General features: G+C 48.9%; 3 protein-coding genes across 4 annotated transcripts; 1 reads left to right on the forward strand and 2 right to left on the reverse strand.

Moving 5' to 3' along the window:
* Nucleotides 1-473: 473 nt before the first annotated feature.
* LOC117864695 (protein PHOSPHATE-INDUCED 1) lies at nt 474-2,296 on the reverse strand. 2 transcript variants are annotated; one of them, XM_034748816.1, is made up of 2 exons: nt 1,487-1,625; nt 474-1,413 (listed from the first exon to the last, which is right to left on the reverse strand). In XM_034748816.1, the coding sequence occupies exon 2, from the start codon at nt 1,375-1,377 to the stop codon at nt 706-708; it is 672 nt and encodes a 223-aa protein (XP_034604707.1). In that variant the 5' UTR covers nt 1,378-1,413; nt 1,487-1,625; the 3' UTR covers nt 474-705. The 2 variants fall into 2 exon arrangements, with proteins under 2 accessions (XP_034604707.1, XP_034604701.1); XM_034748810.2 differs by having other exon boundaries at nt 474-2,296.
* A 1,651-nt stretch (nt 2,297-3,947) lies between these two features.
* On the reverse strand, nt 3,948-5,280 carry LOC117842250 (protein PHOSPHATE-INDUCED 1 homolog). The gene has a single exon (XM_034722629.2). The coding sequence runs from the start codon at nt 5,165-5,167 to the stop codon at nt 4,178-4,180; it is 990 nt and encodes a 329-aa protein (XP_034578520.1). The 5' UTR covers nt 5,168-5,280; the 3' UTR covers nt 3,948-4,177.
* Nucleotides 5,281-14,794: 9,514 nt separating this feature from the next.
* Nucleotides 14,795-16,005, forward strand: LOC117841420 (protein PHOSPHATE-INDUCED 1 homolog). Its single transcript, XM_034721777.2, has one exon. The coding sequence runs from the start codon at nt 14,925-14,927 to the stop codon at nt 15,861-15,863; it is 939 nt and encodes a 312-aa protein (XP_034577668.1). The 5' UTR covers nt 14,795-14,924; the 3' UTR covers nt 15,864-16,005.
* Nucleotides 16,006-16,285: the final 280 nt, after the last annotated feature.

Consider the following 16,285-nt stretch of genomic DNA (forward strand, 5'->3'; position numbering starts at 1 on the left):
GCAACTTCGCTTATTGTAAAACTCATCTAACCATTTAGCCTAAGGCTATAGGATAATTAAGTAAACACTAGCAATCAAGAGTTCAAGACGAAGATACCCACGCAGCTACTTTTTTTTTTAACGAAGATGCCCCACACAGCTACTACTATGAAAGTTTGAGTTTGTGACGGCAGTGTGTGTCCTACACCTGCATCCTCCTTTGGCTTTGTATGTGAAGAAGACTACATGGGCAATATGCTCATTTGGCTAAGTTTTGGTTATACATGAGCTTTGTTGCTCCATATGTGCTGATTCGAGTTGCAATAATAGGACATTTTCTTTCCACAGTAGTAAAATGTCATCAATGATATATGTTTATTTCTATATTCTAGTTTGCACATACCCCTCGGGATGAGTATGTGCAAATTTGGAAATGGCCTTACAGTCCTCACGATGGAAAATCCAACAAAGATAGTACAAAGAGTCAAAGAGAGTAGAGGTCAGATCATTGCTGCTTTGCTTGAGGCTCAAAATATGATTAAAACATTAATGGCTCTTGATTTGACTTGGACCAACCTTAGTTGCTCCCCATCAACATTATTACGAAGAGAATTTGATGAATCTCTAAAAATGAAAGAATTACACATGATCTCAAGTTCTGAACTGATATATACACAACCTTCGCAAGAGAAACTAAGACTGACAATCCTGCATTGCTGTTCCCCCCTACACCAACGTGCTACAAGCAGAAGTGGAAGGGTCGAAGAGCGCCGGAAGCAGGTACTTCCTCCCTTGCGCGCCATTGGCGTTGTAGCTGGCACCGCTCGCTTGGTCGGTCTTCAGGTTGCCGGCGTATCCCGGGTAAGAGCCGCTCCCGAATTGTCCCGGGCACGCCGTGGCGGCCTCCAGCGGCGCGTCGCTGGAGCCCTGGTAGTACGCGTCACCGAACGGGTTGGTCACCACGCCGGCGAACTCGCTCGCCAGGTTGACGATCATGCCGTCCACGCCGACGTCGCCGTTGGGCGGCATGAGTGGCGGGCCCTGCGGGCCGTACTCGGGCTGATGGAAAGGCCACGCGCACTGGCCGGGGCACTGCGTCGCCGAGTTGCCGACCCAGACGTAGGCCGTGCCGGAGTTGGCGTCCGAGCCGTGCAGGCCGCACTGGCTCATGCAGAAGCCCTCCACGGTGACGTCCTGCGCCGTGAAGACCAACGCGACGCCGCCCTTCTTGGGCTTGGCGCTCGCGGCCAGAGCGGTGACCTGCGCCAGGGTGAGGGACTTGCCCATGGAGCAGTTGTCGTCGGACACTTGGTTGGCGAGGAGCACCTGGGTCTTCTTGGCCTCCCCGGCGGCATTTGGTGTGGCTTGCACCGCCTTGGACAGGTATTGCTGGTCCATGGTGTTCCACCATTGCGCAACCGACGGCGAGGCGGCCTGGGGCATCATCGTCAGCGAGAGAATGAAATCGTAGATGATGGTCTTCTGCACCTGCGTGAACTGACCGTACCAGAGGATGGACACGGCAATGTCACCGTGGAGCACTTGGCCGTTGTGGTAGGAGAGCATATCAGCCGGATTGGGTTGGTACAGCTCCATGCGCCTCCTTGCCCCCATGGATTGCTGGGCGGAGCACACAAGCAGCACCACTAGAGCAAACACGACTGCCTTTGCACGAGTTGCAGCCATTGCAGCCTAGTGATAGTGATGATATTAAAGCGTGGCCTGATGCCTGGAAGGTGTTCAACAGTTCAAGTGTGACTGTGTTCTGAACTTCTGATGATGAAGTGATGAGTGATGAACCAAGGGCACAACCACATACTTATAGGGAGCTTGGGACACTGAAGTCTTTTTTTCGTGAATACGCAGAAGAGCTGCGTATCTAAGAAGAAAAAAGTTTTTATATGCAGGCCTATCCGGGCGCACGCACACGGGTTTAGTCATGTTTTAGCTTACATTACACCACCACAACGACAACACAAATGGCACAAAAAGGCCGAAATCAGAAATGCTGATCTAAAACACCTGATGGCATTGGCCAGCCTATGGCAGTTAGGTATTTTGCACCAGAAACGCACCAGAGTTGCCCTTCCTGAATGATCTCATGCAGCAGCTGTGAGGCATTTTTTGGTGGTGATCTTGCAAACACCCTTTCATTGCGTTCCTTCCATATTTTCCATGAAACAAGAATAAATGTTGAGTCGAAGCCTTTACTTTACCCGGAATGAACACCGCTTCTCTTGTTGAGCCACCAGTCTAACAGCCCAACTTCATTTACGGGACACTGAAGTCTGAAGCACGGGTGCATTCCAGGATGCTTCCATGCCGTTTAACGGTGTGTAGATCTCGAGAGATTGCCAGCTACTGCTACTGCTTGTAGCAAGGTCGTAGCATCTTGCAAATCAAGGTCCTGCTGAGCTGTTGGGGTGGGTCTAGAGCATAAACAAAGCGCAGGTCAGCGGATTACCACGACCAGGGGGGCGACAAAGCTTGTTTCGCCTCCCCGGCTGCGGATTCAGCAGACAAAACGGCCGCATGTGCAAGACGAAGGTTCCCTATTTTCTCAGTGTCAGGGAACACACCGGGCCTGACACGCACACAGCCTGTGTCGCTCCTACGGCGGCTTGTTGCCCTGGCTGAATAACACCGGAAAAATCTGTTCGACGAGCGGCGCTTCGGCATGGCGGCAGCCGGCAGCTCGTGCGTCGCATCGCGGTCGGGCTAGATGTGCACGGGCCACGTCGGCGGATCGGCCTTGATCAGGTCCGGAACACCCCGCCCCGGAATGCCGACCGGGAGGTCATATGTGGAGCACGCGTTTTCTCATAGAAATGGCAGCCGTGGCCTCTCCTTTGTCCCAATGGAGGAGTCAAAGCCGCCTGACGGCATTGCTGTCATCTGACCCTCCTCAACAATATCGAGGAAAGTTCTCGTGTAGCAGTGGACACGCGATGCGGATCTGTTGGGTTTGGGATTGGGGTTTAGCATTGCCATGCAAAATGCATGCTACGCTTGAGTTCCGCCAGTCCAAAACTTGCCAGTCTCCGTAGGCCAGTTGCAGCGGTTTTGGCAGTAGGATGAGTCCGGCGTAGTGGTGTGCTGTTATTACCTGCTCGTCCGCTTCAAAGATAGTGTCTCGGTTCATTCAAAAGAAGAGTCTGTGTCAAATTGATCGTTGCTGTAAGGCATCAAACAAGAGCATTTGGTTAAGCGGAGCACTTGTTACTACCAATAGATAGTGGCATTTAGAATAATAACAATGGGAGGTGATCAATTTATTTGATTTGTCTAGATATAGTCTGACAATTAATTAACTGATCTTTTATTGACAAGATATGCCTGGATTTTTTAGGTCCCCTGGATAGTCAGGCACGGAAAGATTTTGTCCAGCTCCTTTTTCTTCGCTAAACAATACTCCCTCCGTTCCAAATTATAGGTCGTTTTGACTTTTCTAGATACATAGATATTATTATGCATCTAGACATAGTGTATATCTAAGTGCATAACAAAGTCTATGAATCTAATAAAGTCAAAACGACCTATAATTTGGGACGGAGGGAGTATATGCTATCTGCATCTTTTTCTTCCTTTTTAGGACAATGCTAAACTGATAATGGTCACTCCAATTCAACCCCTATAATGGGTGACTATCATGGTATAAGCGATATAACACACTATTGCGTCCCTAGCTGGCTAGCTATGATATGAAAATGGAATCAAGCATGTGTAGGAGAGAATCGGTACGGTGCATGAAACATTTATAATAAAAAAACTTTAGTATTTGTATTAATTAAAAATCTACAGTGTTTATCAATCTCCTGCCTTTGAGCCATATCAATCTTGTGTCGGGCCAATAAGAATAAAAAAGTCTAAAAAAATTCTTAGAAACTTAACGTGCTAACTCTTGAAGGGTGAGAAAACACATTGTCCATTGAGATGGTCTGTTCCTATAGATACAGGATTACTGCAACTGAAGTGAAAGGTGATTTGAAGTTACCATTCTCAACGGAAGGTCTTCTCTTTATTTACTTTTTTTTTTGCATTTATTTACTTCGCATGCTTTACAATCCTAGCTTTAGTTTTTGTTTCCTGGTCTGGCGCAGTTTCCCCGATAAGCAATTGATACTTCAAATTGCCATACACCCCCTGTCACTCGCATATATACAGTACACAATTCTGGCAGGATTTGTTTCCTTAGCCGTTACACCAAAGTTGAACACGTGGACGTCGCAGGGTCGAACAGCGCGGGAAGCAGGTACTTCCTCCCGTGCGCGCCATTGGCGTTGTAGCTGGCCCCCGTCGTGCGGTCCACCGCCAGGTTGCCGGCGAAACCGGGGTATGCGCCGCTGCCGTAGACCCCGGTGCAGGCGGTGGCGGCCTCCAGCGGCGCGTCCTTGTCGCCCTGGTAGAACCCGTTCCGGAACGGGTTGGTCACCGTCCCCGCGACCATGCTGGCGATGTTGATCACCATGCCGTCCATGCCGACGTCGCCGCTGGGCGGCACGAGCGCCGGCGTCTGGGGCCCGTACACCGGCTGGTGGAACGGCCACGCGCACTGGCCGGGGCACTGCGTGGCGGCGTTGCCGACCCAAATATAGGCGGTGCCGGCCCGGGCGTCCGAGCCGTGCAGGCCGCAGCGGCTCATGCAGAAGCCGTCCACGGCCACGTCCTGCGCGGTGAGCACCAGCGCGATCCCGCCCTTCTTGGGCCCGGCCCGCGCCGCCAGCTGCGGGAGCTGGGCCAGCGTGAGGCGCTTCCCCAGCGAGCACCCTTTGTCGGCGACCTGGCCGGCGAGCGCCACCTGCGCGGTGCCGGGGCGCGCGCCGTTGCCGCCCCGCGCCTTGTACAGGTAGAGCTGGTTGATGGCGTTCCACCACTGGGACACGGACGGGGTCGGCGCCTGCGAGGTGGGGGTGAGGGACTGGAGGAAGCCGGTGACCACGGCCTTCTGCGCCGGCGTGAAGCGGCCGTACCAGATGATGGACACCGCGATGCGGCCCTGGAGCACGGCGCCGTCGTGGTACGTGAGGCGCGCGCTGGCCGGCGGCTTGTACAGCTCCAGCAGCATCCTGCTGGCGCCCACGGAGAGGCGTGCCGAGCTCAGGAGCAGCACGGAGAGCAGCGCAAGTGCGACGTGGCTCGTGCCGTGCCGAACGCGTATGCTGCTGCTGCTGCTGCGAGGTGATGCCATTTCTCAGCGCGAAATTGGCGACTAGCTTGTACTGGAAGGCGATCGTGATTCAGGGGCAGTGCAAGGTAGAGTTGTTTCTGCGGGCTATTTGTGTGTGATTTCCGAATGGTGACGGGAAATGGGTATTTATAGGTGCGAATCGGAATTGCAGAGCGTGCCGTGTGTTTCGTGTAGCCTTCCCTGGCCATCCCTGGGTTAGCTGCCTTTGTTTTGGTTTCGGAGTGGCTACTAGCTCTGAAGTTGACTCGGTGGGGGGCAGCTGGGTGCGTTTGGACCCGAGGGCGACGCCGATTGCGTTGTCGCTTCCACGCCAGCCAGCCACCATGCATCCATGCAGGAAGGCAGCGAAAGCCGTTGTTTTCCTGGACGCAGTAGCACTCGTCAAGGCGTGTTGGCAAGTAGCACTGACCTCAAATTGCTCTCGGTATCAGGCTGTGCCCTGCGATGATTAGAGGCTTAGAGCCTTGACAGGTTAGGCTTGTTGCAAGGTTGTCACTGAATCTTGAGATAGCCAAAAAAGGTCCATGCCTAGGTCAGCAGTCAGCAGTGCTGGTGTGCAATGGCTTGGCATGGATGGGACTAGTGTCTTTTTTTCCTTGAATTGCCGGGAATATTGCATGCTTTCTGGAGGGGAAAAGTCACACATTATCCCACACACACATATCTGAAGATTTCTTTTAGCATAAAACCGGTTGCAGCAACCCAAATTCGTTCCCTGTTTTTCTGGTGGGACAAACAATTTAGTAGGGCAAAGTTGCAAACTAAAAGCCGTCATATACAAGCATGGGAACATCTCCACTAAAAGCCGTCATATACAGGTATGATCGCTTCGCTGCAGCTCCTTCCACTTCAGCAAAGAAAGCTAATAAAATTTCGTGTAGCAGGAGCGCTGCTCATGTGGAATCGCGAGTGCTACAAACATCTCGGCATCGTCCCGGGCTCCCGGCCCAATGAATGGCTGAAACGAGTCGAACCTGTTGGAAATCTTGTTCCAAACAGTCTGACACTGACCAGTGACCAATCGCTAGCCAGCTGTTCACGGCCTGTAGGTGACCCGGAGCTACAACGCGCAGACTTCATTCAACACTGGATCCAAGGCCCGCGGACCGCGGTGTCTCGTTCTCGTCCCCATGGTTATCCGTCCGGTTGCTCCACAACCCAACAAAACCCTACCCCCAACGTACACTAGCCAGAGTAGGATTAGTACACACGGTCAGCGGCTAACCATTTCTTAATCAGCAAGCGTGACCCTGCCAAGGCCCGAACAATGACCTGATCACGTTGGAGGGGATCAGCATCACACGATGATCAGGGACAGCAGGAGAGGGTCGGGCGTGGGCGCCATGACCCAGCGAGATAAGGCCGTGCGGGGAATAAGGACAGGGGGACACGCGGGGGACACGGCGCAGCCGGGTTTATGAGCCCTAGGAGCGTCCTGCGAGGTGACAGCCTGGGCAACCAAATCCCCTGTCCCGCAGTCCACAGGGAGCTGTGGCCGTGTTCAAAAGCAGCTGCCGTAGGAGTGTGTCAATGCGTGTGTGTACCCGGGAGCCGGGGCTCAGCACTTGTACATCACTCTACGCGTTTACCATTACTCTGTTCGACAAGTACGACTCCTCCTACCTGACCTTTTGCGTATGAGTTGATCCGTTTGCTAACCACTAGACTCATCACTCATGGTAGAATTACTGATGATGTTACCGCACTTGAGGAGGATGGTCGTTGTATCACAGAGGGTAACTACTGGCCGAGGATGCTGGTTAACTGACGGTACCTGCAGTACGAGCATTTTTCACTTCATGGTGGTAACGAAACAGTACCTGCAGGTTTCGAGTGCGAGCTGCTTTGTACTAAAAATCAGCTTAAATTGCTGCTAAACTGTGCCTGACTGTAAAATGACAGTACGTCGTCATTAGTCATGGCTGTTAAGGGTAGAGTGGTACTCGCCGTAACAGTACCTAACTACTGCTTGATTCAAAATCATGACGAATCAAGAAGTACTCGCCGTAACTTGTTGACATTTGCTATGTTCCCTGCTCAGGCTTATCTGCGTTTTCACCCTTTTTTTAGAGAGGAGAACTTACCGGCTGTTACGTTAACGTTACCTACATACTACATACGGGCCTTACGGCCTTAACAGTACTTGTTTGGGCTTTATTACGGTAACTATCTAGCGGGCCGTGCGTACTGTGCTTCTACTACGCGGGCCGTACAGCAAAGTTTACTCGTGCCAGAACATGCAACGAACAGACGACGGCCAATCCATCCAAAAGCTTTTCCAAAGGAAGCACCGTTCGCCAACTGCATTCACATTCCGTTTCCGGCTCGGAAGAGCAGGTCGCTAGCTGGCGCTCACGAAACGAACCAAGAAAGTGTCGCTGCAGGACACGCCAAAAAGAGACGGAGAGGGTCGGTACTGGCGTGATAGCTTCACATTCATGCACGCATCAATAACCTCATGAATGGCCGGAGCTACCTCGCCACATTTAAGAATGCCACAACCCTTTTTTTTCCCTCTTCGGCCATCAACATCGTCATCCAACGGTCGCCAGCCCACCTCCAGGCCGCCGTCGCGGCGGATAAGGCTAGGGCCCAGCCAGCCTCTGCGTCGTCTCGTTCCCGTCCTCCGTGGCGCCGTGTCCGTGTGGGTGTACGCGTGGCCACGCCCGCCCGGCCGGCTGGCAGCCGCGGCCGCTAGCTAGCAGCAGCTTGAGCTACTGGTGGCCGGTGGGCACGCGAGCAATGAGCAAGCCCGTTCACGAGCGCGTCGTGAGGGCGATGGGGGAGTAGGGCCGGGGACACAGGCTGCATCGCGACGACGCGCATAGCCGCTTCACCACCAGCTGGCCGGCGTCCGTACGCGGATCTCTAGGCGAGCCCACACCGGGGGGTCCGGGGAGCAGGAAAGCGCTGGGGTGGGGCCTCTCATGGCCCGGTGACATGTGGGACCCTGTACCTTTGCTCGCTTTATGCGCGCCGCCGTACGCCGATGGGCCTCGCCAGCGATCGCATCGACCCATCGCGTCGCATCCGATCCGATCATGCGAGTGCGTCTTCTTCCCCGATTGGCAAATAAGCTGCCGGGCTTCTCTAACCCCACAGTGGCCATGACTGTTAGCTCGCAGCTTTGCATGCATGGATCATTGGATCCATCCATGGTCAGTTATGTACGGTTCGAAGACGATGCGGTTGGTGCTCGCCTTAGTGCTGGCCTGCTGGGATCATGGCTGTAATGGCAGGACGATCCGACGGACCACTTGGCTCTAGAAATTGGCCACGGAGATTTGGGATCGACGGGGTCCAGTCCCACGGTTTGCCGTGTCGATGGGCGCATGGTAGGATCGTCGGCTTCTCGCTCTCGCTCCCATTTCACATGCCATCTCCGTGCACATCAGCTTCTTCCGTCCTCTCGCCACCCCATTCGTCGTCACTTACCCATGCTGCTATGCAGGCCAGCACCAGCCTTGCTGGCAAGTTACGCGGATGAGGAATGGCCTAACCCTGATGCCACCGGCGAGGCTGTGACTGGATCGTACAGAGTTTGAGGTAGCAGTGCGCAACAACTGTTCTAGGACCGGGGGTACTCTACTACTCTCTGCTGCTGCTCTGTTCACAGCACACAGCTCTTGAAGGCGGGAGAGCCGCGCGGGCCCATCAACCAGTGACCGCCAACGTTCGGAACCCACGGGGCCCGGCCCACCACTGACCACCCCTCCCCTCCCCAACGTTCGTATCCCTCCGCCTACAATTTCAAGCGCCTCGAGAAGCCAACCTGCTTTTACCCACCACCGCAGTCCCCTCTTTGCCCGTTTCCCCCGCAATACCCAACTGGCGGGACCATTACTGGGCGATCGTTCGCCGCCACACGGTCCGGACGAACGAGCGCAGCCAGTTGATAGCGCGCATACGGATCAGGTGGTGACGAATATACAATTGTTTATTTGGCCAATCCACCGTAGCAAATATATTTTCTCCCCGGCCATGTGCGCATATTCTCTATTGTTTGTTTTCTCATTTAGCTTTTGACGGTTTTTCCCATTTCCCATGTCTACCTTTTGGCACTAGTTTTTTTTCCCTTTCGGGGATAGCAGGTGAGTGGTAGAAAATAGGGCGGGGGAGTGACTTTCACATGCATATAAATGCGAAAGCTCTAATTCGAAAAAAATACTCCCTCCGTTCCAAATTATAGGTCGTTTTGACTTTTCTAGATACATAGATATTATTATGCATCTAGACATAGTGTATATCTAAGTGCATAACAAATCTATGAATCTAATAAAGTCAAAACGACCTATAATTTGGGACGGAGGGAGTACCTTTTTTCCTGATCAGCTAATCAATTCCAAACATCAAAAAACATTTTACAGCATAGTATGCAGATAAAAATAGTGTCAACAAAGGTAGGGAAACAGACAAAACTACAACGTGATATTAGTCCACACTGATACCCTGCAAGAAAGAAAGAGATAAATGTAGTAAAAAAAAGAAGCAAGAAATCCAGGCATCCCAAACTCATAAAGGTATTGAATGCATTTCAAAGAAGCATAAAAAATCGTACGGTTTCGTAATTCAAAAAGCTTTATACCAATTCTGTACACGGCACTTTATAATAGAATATGAAAACTATTGAATAACTTTATACCCCAACTTTCAACATATAGATCTAAAACTTTGTACACCTCTAACTTTCCTATCACATATCAAAAACTTTGTATACTATTAGGAAGAACTTATGAGTCGTACAATAAAAACTTTGAAACACGTATAATTTAGGAGTGTAGAAAAATGATGCTACATGTAAGATTGCTAGCATAATTTGTGTTGGATCCATTTTTCTTCCTTAAAAACAAGCACACATTAAATTCAAAGCCATGTGGGAGGGTAGAACAATTTGTGATGATGTAAGAACTATGAAGTAACTACATCTTACATAAAGAATTCTATTTCTAGGTTTAGTAGTTCTTACATCAATAGAGATTTCTTGGTTGTAGAGCTCTTACGAAAAAGAGTTCTACAAACCTTCATTTTTCTAAACTTTACACTATAAATAAAAAACTTACTACTTGCACATTTCAAACATTACACTCATAAATACAAAACTTTGTAATTTCAAAACTTGCCCTCTAGATTTATGAACTTTGTACCATCACATTATAAACTTTACGCTCCTAGTTCTGAAGAACTTTGTACTAGCACATTTAGAAATTATTAATATAAGGTCTAATACTTTGTAAAAATCATGTATAGGAACTATATGATTCAATCAAATTTGAACTCCCAAATATAGGAACTTTAGACTATAACATTATAAACTTTGTACTCCCAACTTTTAAACTATTAATTTTAAAAGGTTAAACTTCTAAATTTAGCTACTTCACACTAGCGTGTTTTGAAAACATTGATAATAGAATGGTGCATGCATATATAATCATTTCTAGTTTTTTAACCAACCTTAGCATACAATTTTAAAACATTCAGCCTAGAAAATTTGAGAATTAAAATTTTGGACCCAATGATTTAGAACTTTGAACCTAGAGATTGAGAACTTTGGACCCTGTAGATTTATTTTTTTGAACCCATAGATCTAAAACTTAGAAACCAGAGAATTAAAACTTTGATGTTTGTGTAGAATAACTCCAAGGATGCCATTATATGTTGCCAAGCATGCCAAAAATGATAGATGATCCCTAGTTTCCTACCTTGTAACCTTGTATGTCTACTCCTACAAAAATTTCATGGACCATCAGGATACAATGGAGCAAAAACTTATGTAAATCAGTTATAGATGCTAGAGGCATACAAATTTAGAATGGTACTTTTTTTCTACGAATAGAACCTCCTTGGGCTCAAGTATTATCTGTATGATACACCATCTTCACTAGTGCCTTGAGTACTAAACTGAGTTGTTGCTACCCAAAACTGCAACGCAATGAATCTGATGGCATGGTCAAATAGAAACTAAAAGTAGCGATTCTCATATTCACATTGCAGAACCAACTACCAATCTAGGGAAGCATCCAAGAAAGAACTATTTGCACAATGAAATTAAACCAATAGGAGGGTGAATTTGTCTGTATACTATTGGTTCCTGAAACAAACTACCAGCATGCATATCACCAACAATAACAATAGATGTAAAGCTTGTAAACCCGTGCAGAGAAGAAATGACATATCATATCCTTCTTGAACTCAAGATCTTACAATGTGAATATGAAAACTTCTGAATCAAATAAACTCTACTCCTGTCGTCACTAACTTTCAAGTCACATATCAAACCCTTTTGTGCCTAATAAATAAACAAATTTCATATCTTGTGTCCAAAAACTTCCCATGTGTCAAAAACTTTAAAAGGCCCATTATAAACTTCGACCCTACTAACTACAACCTTTGGTTGCAGATATGCAGGAACTTTAAAAGTGCATGTATACAGAAAACTTTGGGCAAAAAATTTAAAGATATTGAATATAGAAAATGAATATATCAAAATAATAAGAAGAATCCCCTCAATTCACATGATTAAATTGGTATGCCTAAAAAATATTTCATGTCATGTTGGGAGAATAAAAAGAAACTTTAGGCATTGATACTGAAAACTTGTGAATTAGAAAAAGGATCGTTGTGCATAAAAAAGTGAAATTCATGGTTGCTGTCATGGATTGGGTGACCATGTCCATTAGTATATGCTCCAAGGGCGTGATCATGCATTCTAATTGGTTGACATTTGCATCAGCAGAAACTTTAAAAATATAGCTTATACACAGTATTCAGCTACCTCCTCAAAAGGTATTGAAGAATTGAATATTACTCACACTTCTGACTGCTAGATCATGAATAGCCTTAGTCTCTTTTAGTTCCACACATACAAGACAAACTAAAAAACCCAACAAAGCATTGGTAGTGTTGTTCTATGGTAATTACCATAAAATATATTTTTATTGACAGATAGCATCTTAGCAAGATTATTTCGACTCAATCCACTGCCTCATTCTTACCACAACTTTAAGGTTTCATTCATATACTATCATTATGTTCTCACTCTAAAACTTTGCAGTACAAAAAATGAGGAACATTGTACACTATAGTAGCACATTTGAAACTTTGTGCTCACAGCTTCAAAACTTCATAATCATTGGTTAAAAACTTTCAACTAAAGAGCTTTCTACTAGTGGATAAAAAACCTCATACAAAATTAGTAGAAACTATCTACTAACAGATTAGATACTTCATACAAAAAATGGTAGATTTTCTTATCTGAAGTTTTAAACTTTATACATGCCACTTTCAACATATTATTCTCAAACTTTGAAGCATATATCTAGAAACTTTGTGCATCGCACTTCCAAGCTAAGTTTGGAACTGCACGTGAAAACTTTAAGCTTCAAGGCCAAAGGCTTAATACTTGGACATTAAAAGCATTTAAATTGCCAAATGAAAAATTTTCACATGCAAAACTTTCATATTGCATACTGGAATATTTCTATTTGAAATAATTTATTATGAGCACATACAACAGGCTGTGTACTTATCCGCGGGGCTCTAAAATATATCATGCACATAATTTGTGAATTGAAACGTTTAGTGAAGCAGAAGAGAAGGAGAATGGAAATTCTTGGTGCCAAGCACAAGGCAACCAAGGAGAAGGGTTGAGATCTGCACAAGGAGAAAGCATCCACTGCATAGTTCCAGCAAAAAAAGAAGCTACAACATAGGAGATCCAAAATCTTTCTATAGATGTGTGTTACAAACTTTCTAGAAACTTCTGTACACCCCTTAACTTTTAAATGGTACATACAAAACTAAATACATAATGATTATAAACTTTCAAATAATTATTGGGGGGCTTTTCTTATGTCCCCGTTCAACTTTGAAATGGCATACACAAAACTTTATATATACTGCATGTAAACTTTCAATCATTATTTGGGGCCTTTTTGTATGCCTTTAGTTGAAAGCTCTTTTTGAAAGGAAAATAGAATGAAATAAACATTAGATATAATAATTTGTTTACAAACATGCAGTATGCATACTTGCCCATCAATTATTTATAAGCATTTTGGACAAACCTATGCAACAGTAGTACCTTTTAAAGCTAACTCTGGAGTAACAAAAGTACTTTTGTCGAATCAAAGGGTATACATTGGTTGTGTTCTTTATTCAAATACCATGCAATGGTGGAATGAGAACCAGAACTGTGCCAAACTATCAATGTGAGAAAGACAAGCTAGGCTCAAGGAAACACTACTTTAGTTGTTGAAGCAGCACACACCTAATGTGGTAGCCAAAGATGAAGTTTGACATGGACATGTGAGCACGTGGCCATCAACAAACCCTGAGATCAATATCGCAGCCTCCATGGCCTCCTCTTTCCCAGCATTGAGGCTAATCACAACAAAATGAATGATCGTGTGTGAATCTATTAGCACCAGCACAGGAGTATTCATCAATTAATCCAAACAGGCACCCGTGCTGCCCTACCTGAGCCAGCGCTCTCCATGTTCGGCATCGAGGACGGCGTGTGCGGGTTGCTCTCGCAGTGGCCATAGCTCGAGGAGCCGTGGTTTCCTGGTCCATGGTCAGGCTTGCGTGAGGAGAAGGGGGAGGCAAATCGCAGCCGGAGCGAGAGAGGCAAGCAGGACCTGCTACACCAACTACCACCACTACCACGCTAGCCGGGCTTCCCTCTGCAAGCTGCAACCTCCAATTAATTCCGCTACTGCGACATGCAACCCCAAACCCTAACGACCCTAATCCCACCCCTTCTTCTCCGATGGCAGTGAATATAAGCCCTAGCGAATCCATTTTTGGAGGTGGATTGAGATCTGTGAGAGAGGATGGGGAGGAGGATGGAGGATTAGAGGACGGGAGGTAGCGGGACAAAAGGAACTGAAGGGGAACGAAAGGGGAAGGCCCAAAGGGATAAGGTCGGCGGCTCACGGTCTCTCGAAGAAAGATAGAGAGAACGCCACGCGTACGTTCGCTGCAACCGGTCTCGACGCACGCACGCCAACTGGGGGTGTTTGGATCCTGGAGCTAAACTTTAGTCCGTGTCACATCGTATATTCGGATGCTAATTAGGACTAAAAATGAGCTAATTACAAAACTAATTGCAGAATCCCGAGGCTAAATCGCGAGACGAATCTATTAAGCCTAATTAATCCACCATTAGCGAATGTTTACTGTAGCACCATATTGTCAAATCATGAACTAATTAGACTTAATAGATTCGTCTCGCGATTTAGCCTAGAGGTTGTGAAATTAATTTTGTATTTAATCTATATTTAATACTCCTAATTAGTGTCCAAACATTCGATGTGACAGGGACTAAAATTTAGAGCAGGATCCAAACACCCAGTAAGGATGGTTTCAAGCTGGGACGCAGCGGTATCCGAGGCAGCCACTGCCGGGGCAAATCGGTAAAGTGGCCGCTCCACTACAGCTGGGATCGAGCAGGGGCACGCAAAGCCAGCTGTCAGTGACCGTTCGGGCAGCCCGGCCAAGGACGCCCTCTTTACTTTGGCCCAGAAAGTGCTCTCCCGCTCATACGTCACGCGCTAGTGCCAGCCGCTCCACACTTCACTGTCTCGCTCACACTTCGCCAGCTCGTGGCCTCTATAAAACCCCCGCTCGCTCCCCACCCAACCCATCGCAAATCCTCGAGCACCAAGCAAGAAGAACCCTCTGAAAGCACCAACCCAAGAACACCCCCCACCTCCAGTAGAAGAAGTTTCGTTCTTGGATTGGAGCCACCACATCACCAATGGCTTGTTCCACCGCATCTCTAGCAGCGACGCTGCTGGCGTTCGCGCTGTTGTTCCAGGCCTGCCTCGCCGGGAGGCGGCTCACCGCGCTCGTGCAGGAGCCAGCCATTACCATGAAGTACCACAGGGGCGCGCTCCTGTCGGGCCGCATCGCCGTCAACTTCATCTGGTACGGCAACTTCTCCGCGCCGCAGCGCGCGGTGATCACCGACTTCGTCTCGTCGCTGTCCGCGCCCCCGGCGGCGGCGGGGCAGCCGGAGCCGTCGGTCGCCACCTGGTTCAAGACGGCGCGCAAGTACTACGCCAACTCCAAGGCGCGGTTCCCGGCGCTGTACGTCGGCACCCACGTCCTCGACTCGTCCTACTCCCTCGGCAAGCGCCTCACGGAGGGGGACCTCCTCAAGCTCGCCGCCAAGGGCGCCCCAAGCCGCGCCATCAACGTGGTGCTCACCGCCGACGACGTCGCCGTCGACGGGTTCTGCATGTCCCGGTGCGGCACGCACGGCGCGTCCCCGCGGTCCCGCTCCGGCCGGTTCGCGTACGTGTGGGTGGGCAACCCGGCGTCGCAGTGCCCCGGCCAGTGCGCGTGGCCGTTCCACCAGCCCGTGTACGGCCCGCAGGCGGCGCCGCTCACGCCCCCCAACGGCGACGTCGGGGCCGACGGGATGGTGATCTCGCTGGCGTCCATGATCGTCGGCACGGTGACCAACCCGTTCGGCAACGGGTTCTACCAGGAGGGCTCCGCCGACGCGCCGCTGGAGGCCGCCACGGCGTGCGCCGGCGTGTACGGCAAGGGCGCGTACCCCGGCTACGCGGGCTCGCTGCTGGTGGACCAGGCCAGCGGTGCCAGCTTCAATGCCAACGGGGCCCACGGGAGGAGGTACCTGGTCCCGGCGCTCGTGGACCCGGACACGTCGTCGTGCGCCACCTTGGGGTAGATTTCGTGGCGGGGCTAGTGGTTTTGTGAGGGTGGTGTGTTGCTTGTGGAGTGTGTTCCACACGGCTAAAGTCTCTGTACCTTGTAGTAGTGGATGGTGGATTCTTTCATTTGTTCGATGAAAAAGAAATATTTTTCAAGAACATCCTGTCCGTATGCTTCTTCGATTTTGCAAAATTGGCGGAGCATACGAGAGAAATCATGTGCTGCTCTGCACCTGCTCGTGCAGATGGTAAGTGTTCATTGTACCAGGAACAGGGGAAGAAAGATAGCATAAACAATAAGACTTGGTCAGAAAAATAATGTTTTCGGGGCCATGGGAAGTGGGAAATCCGCGAGCATGTTCCCTCATGTCATGTGCGAGCAAATTTGCTGATACCTTCTTCGATGTTACTGTTAGATAGCACCAGTGGCGGACCCAGG

Source organism: Setaria viridis, chromosome 1, assembly GCF_005286985.2.
Source record: "Setaria viridis chromosome 1, Setaria_viridis_v4.0, whole genome shotgun sequence".
NCBI lineage: Eukaryota > Viridiplantae > Streptophyta > Magnoliopsida > Poales > Poaceae > Setaria > Setaria viridis.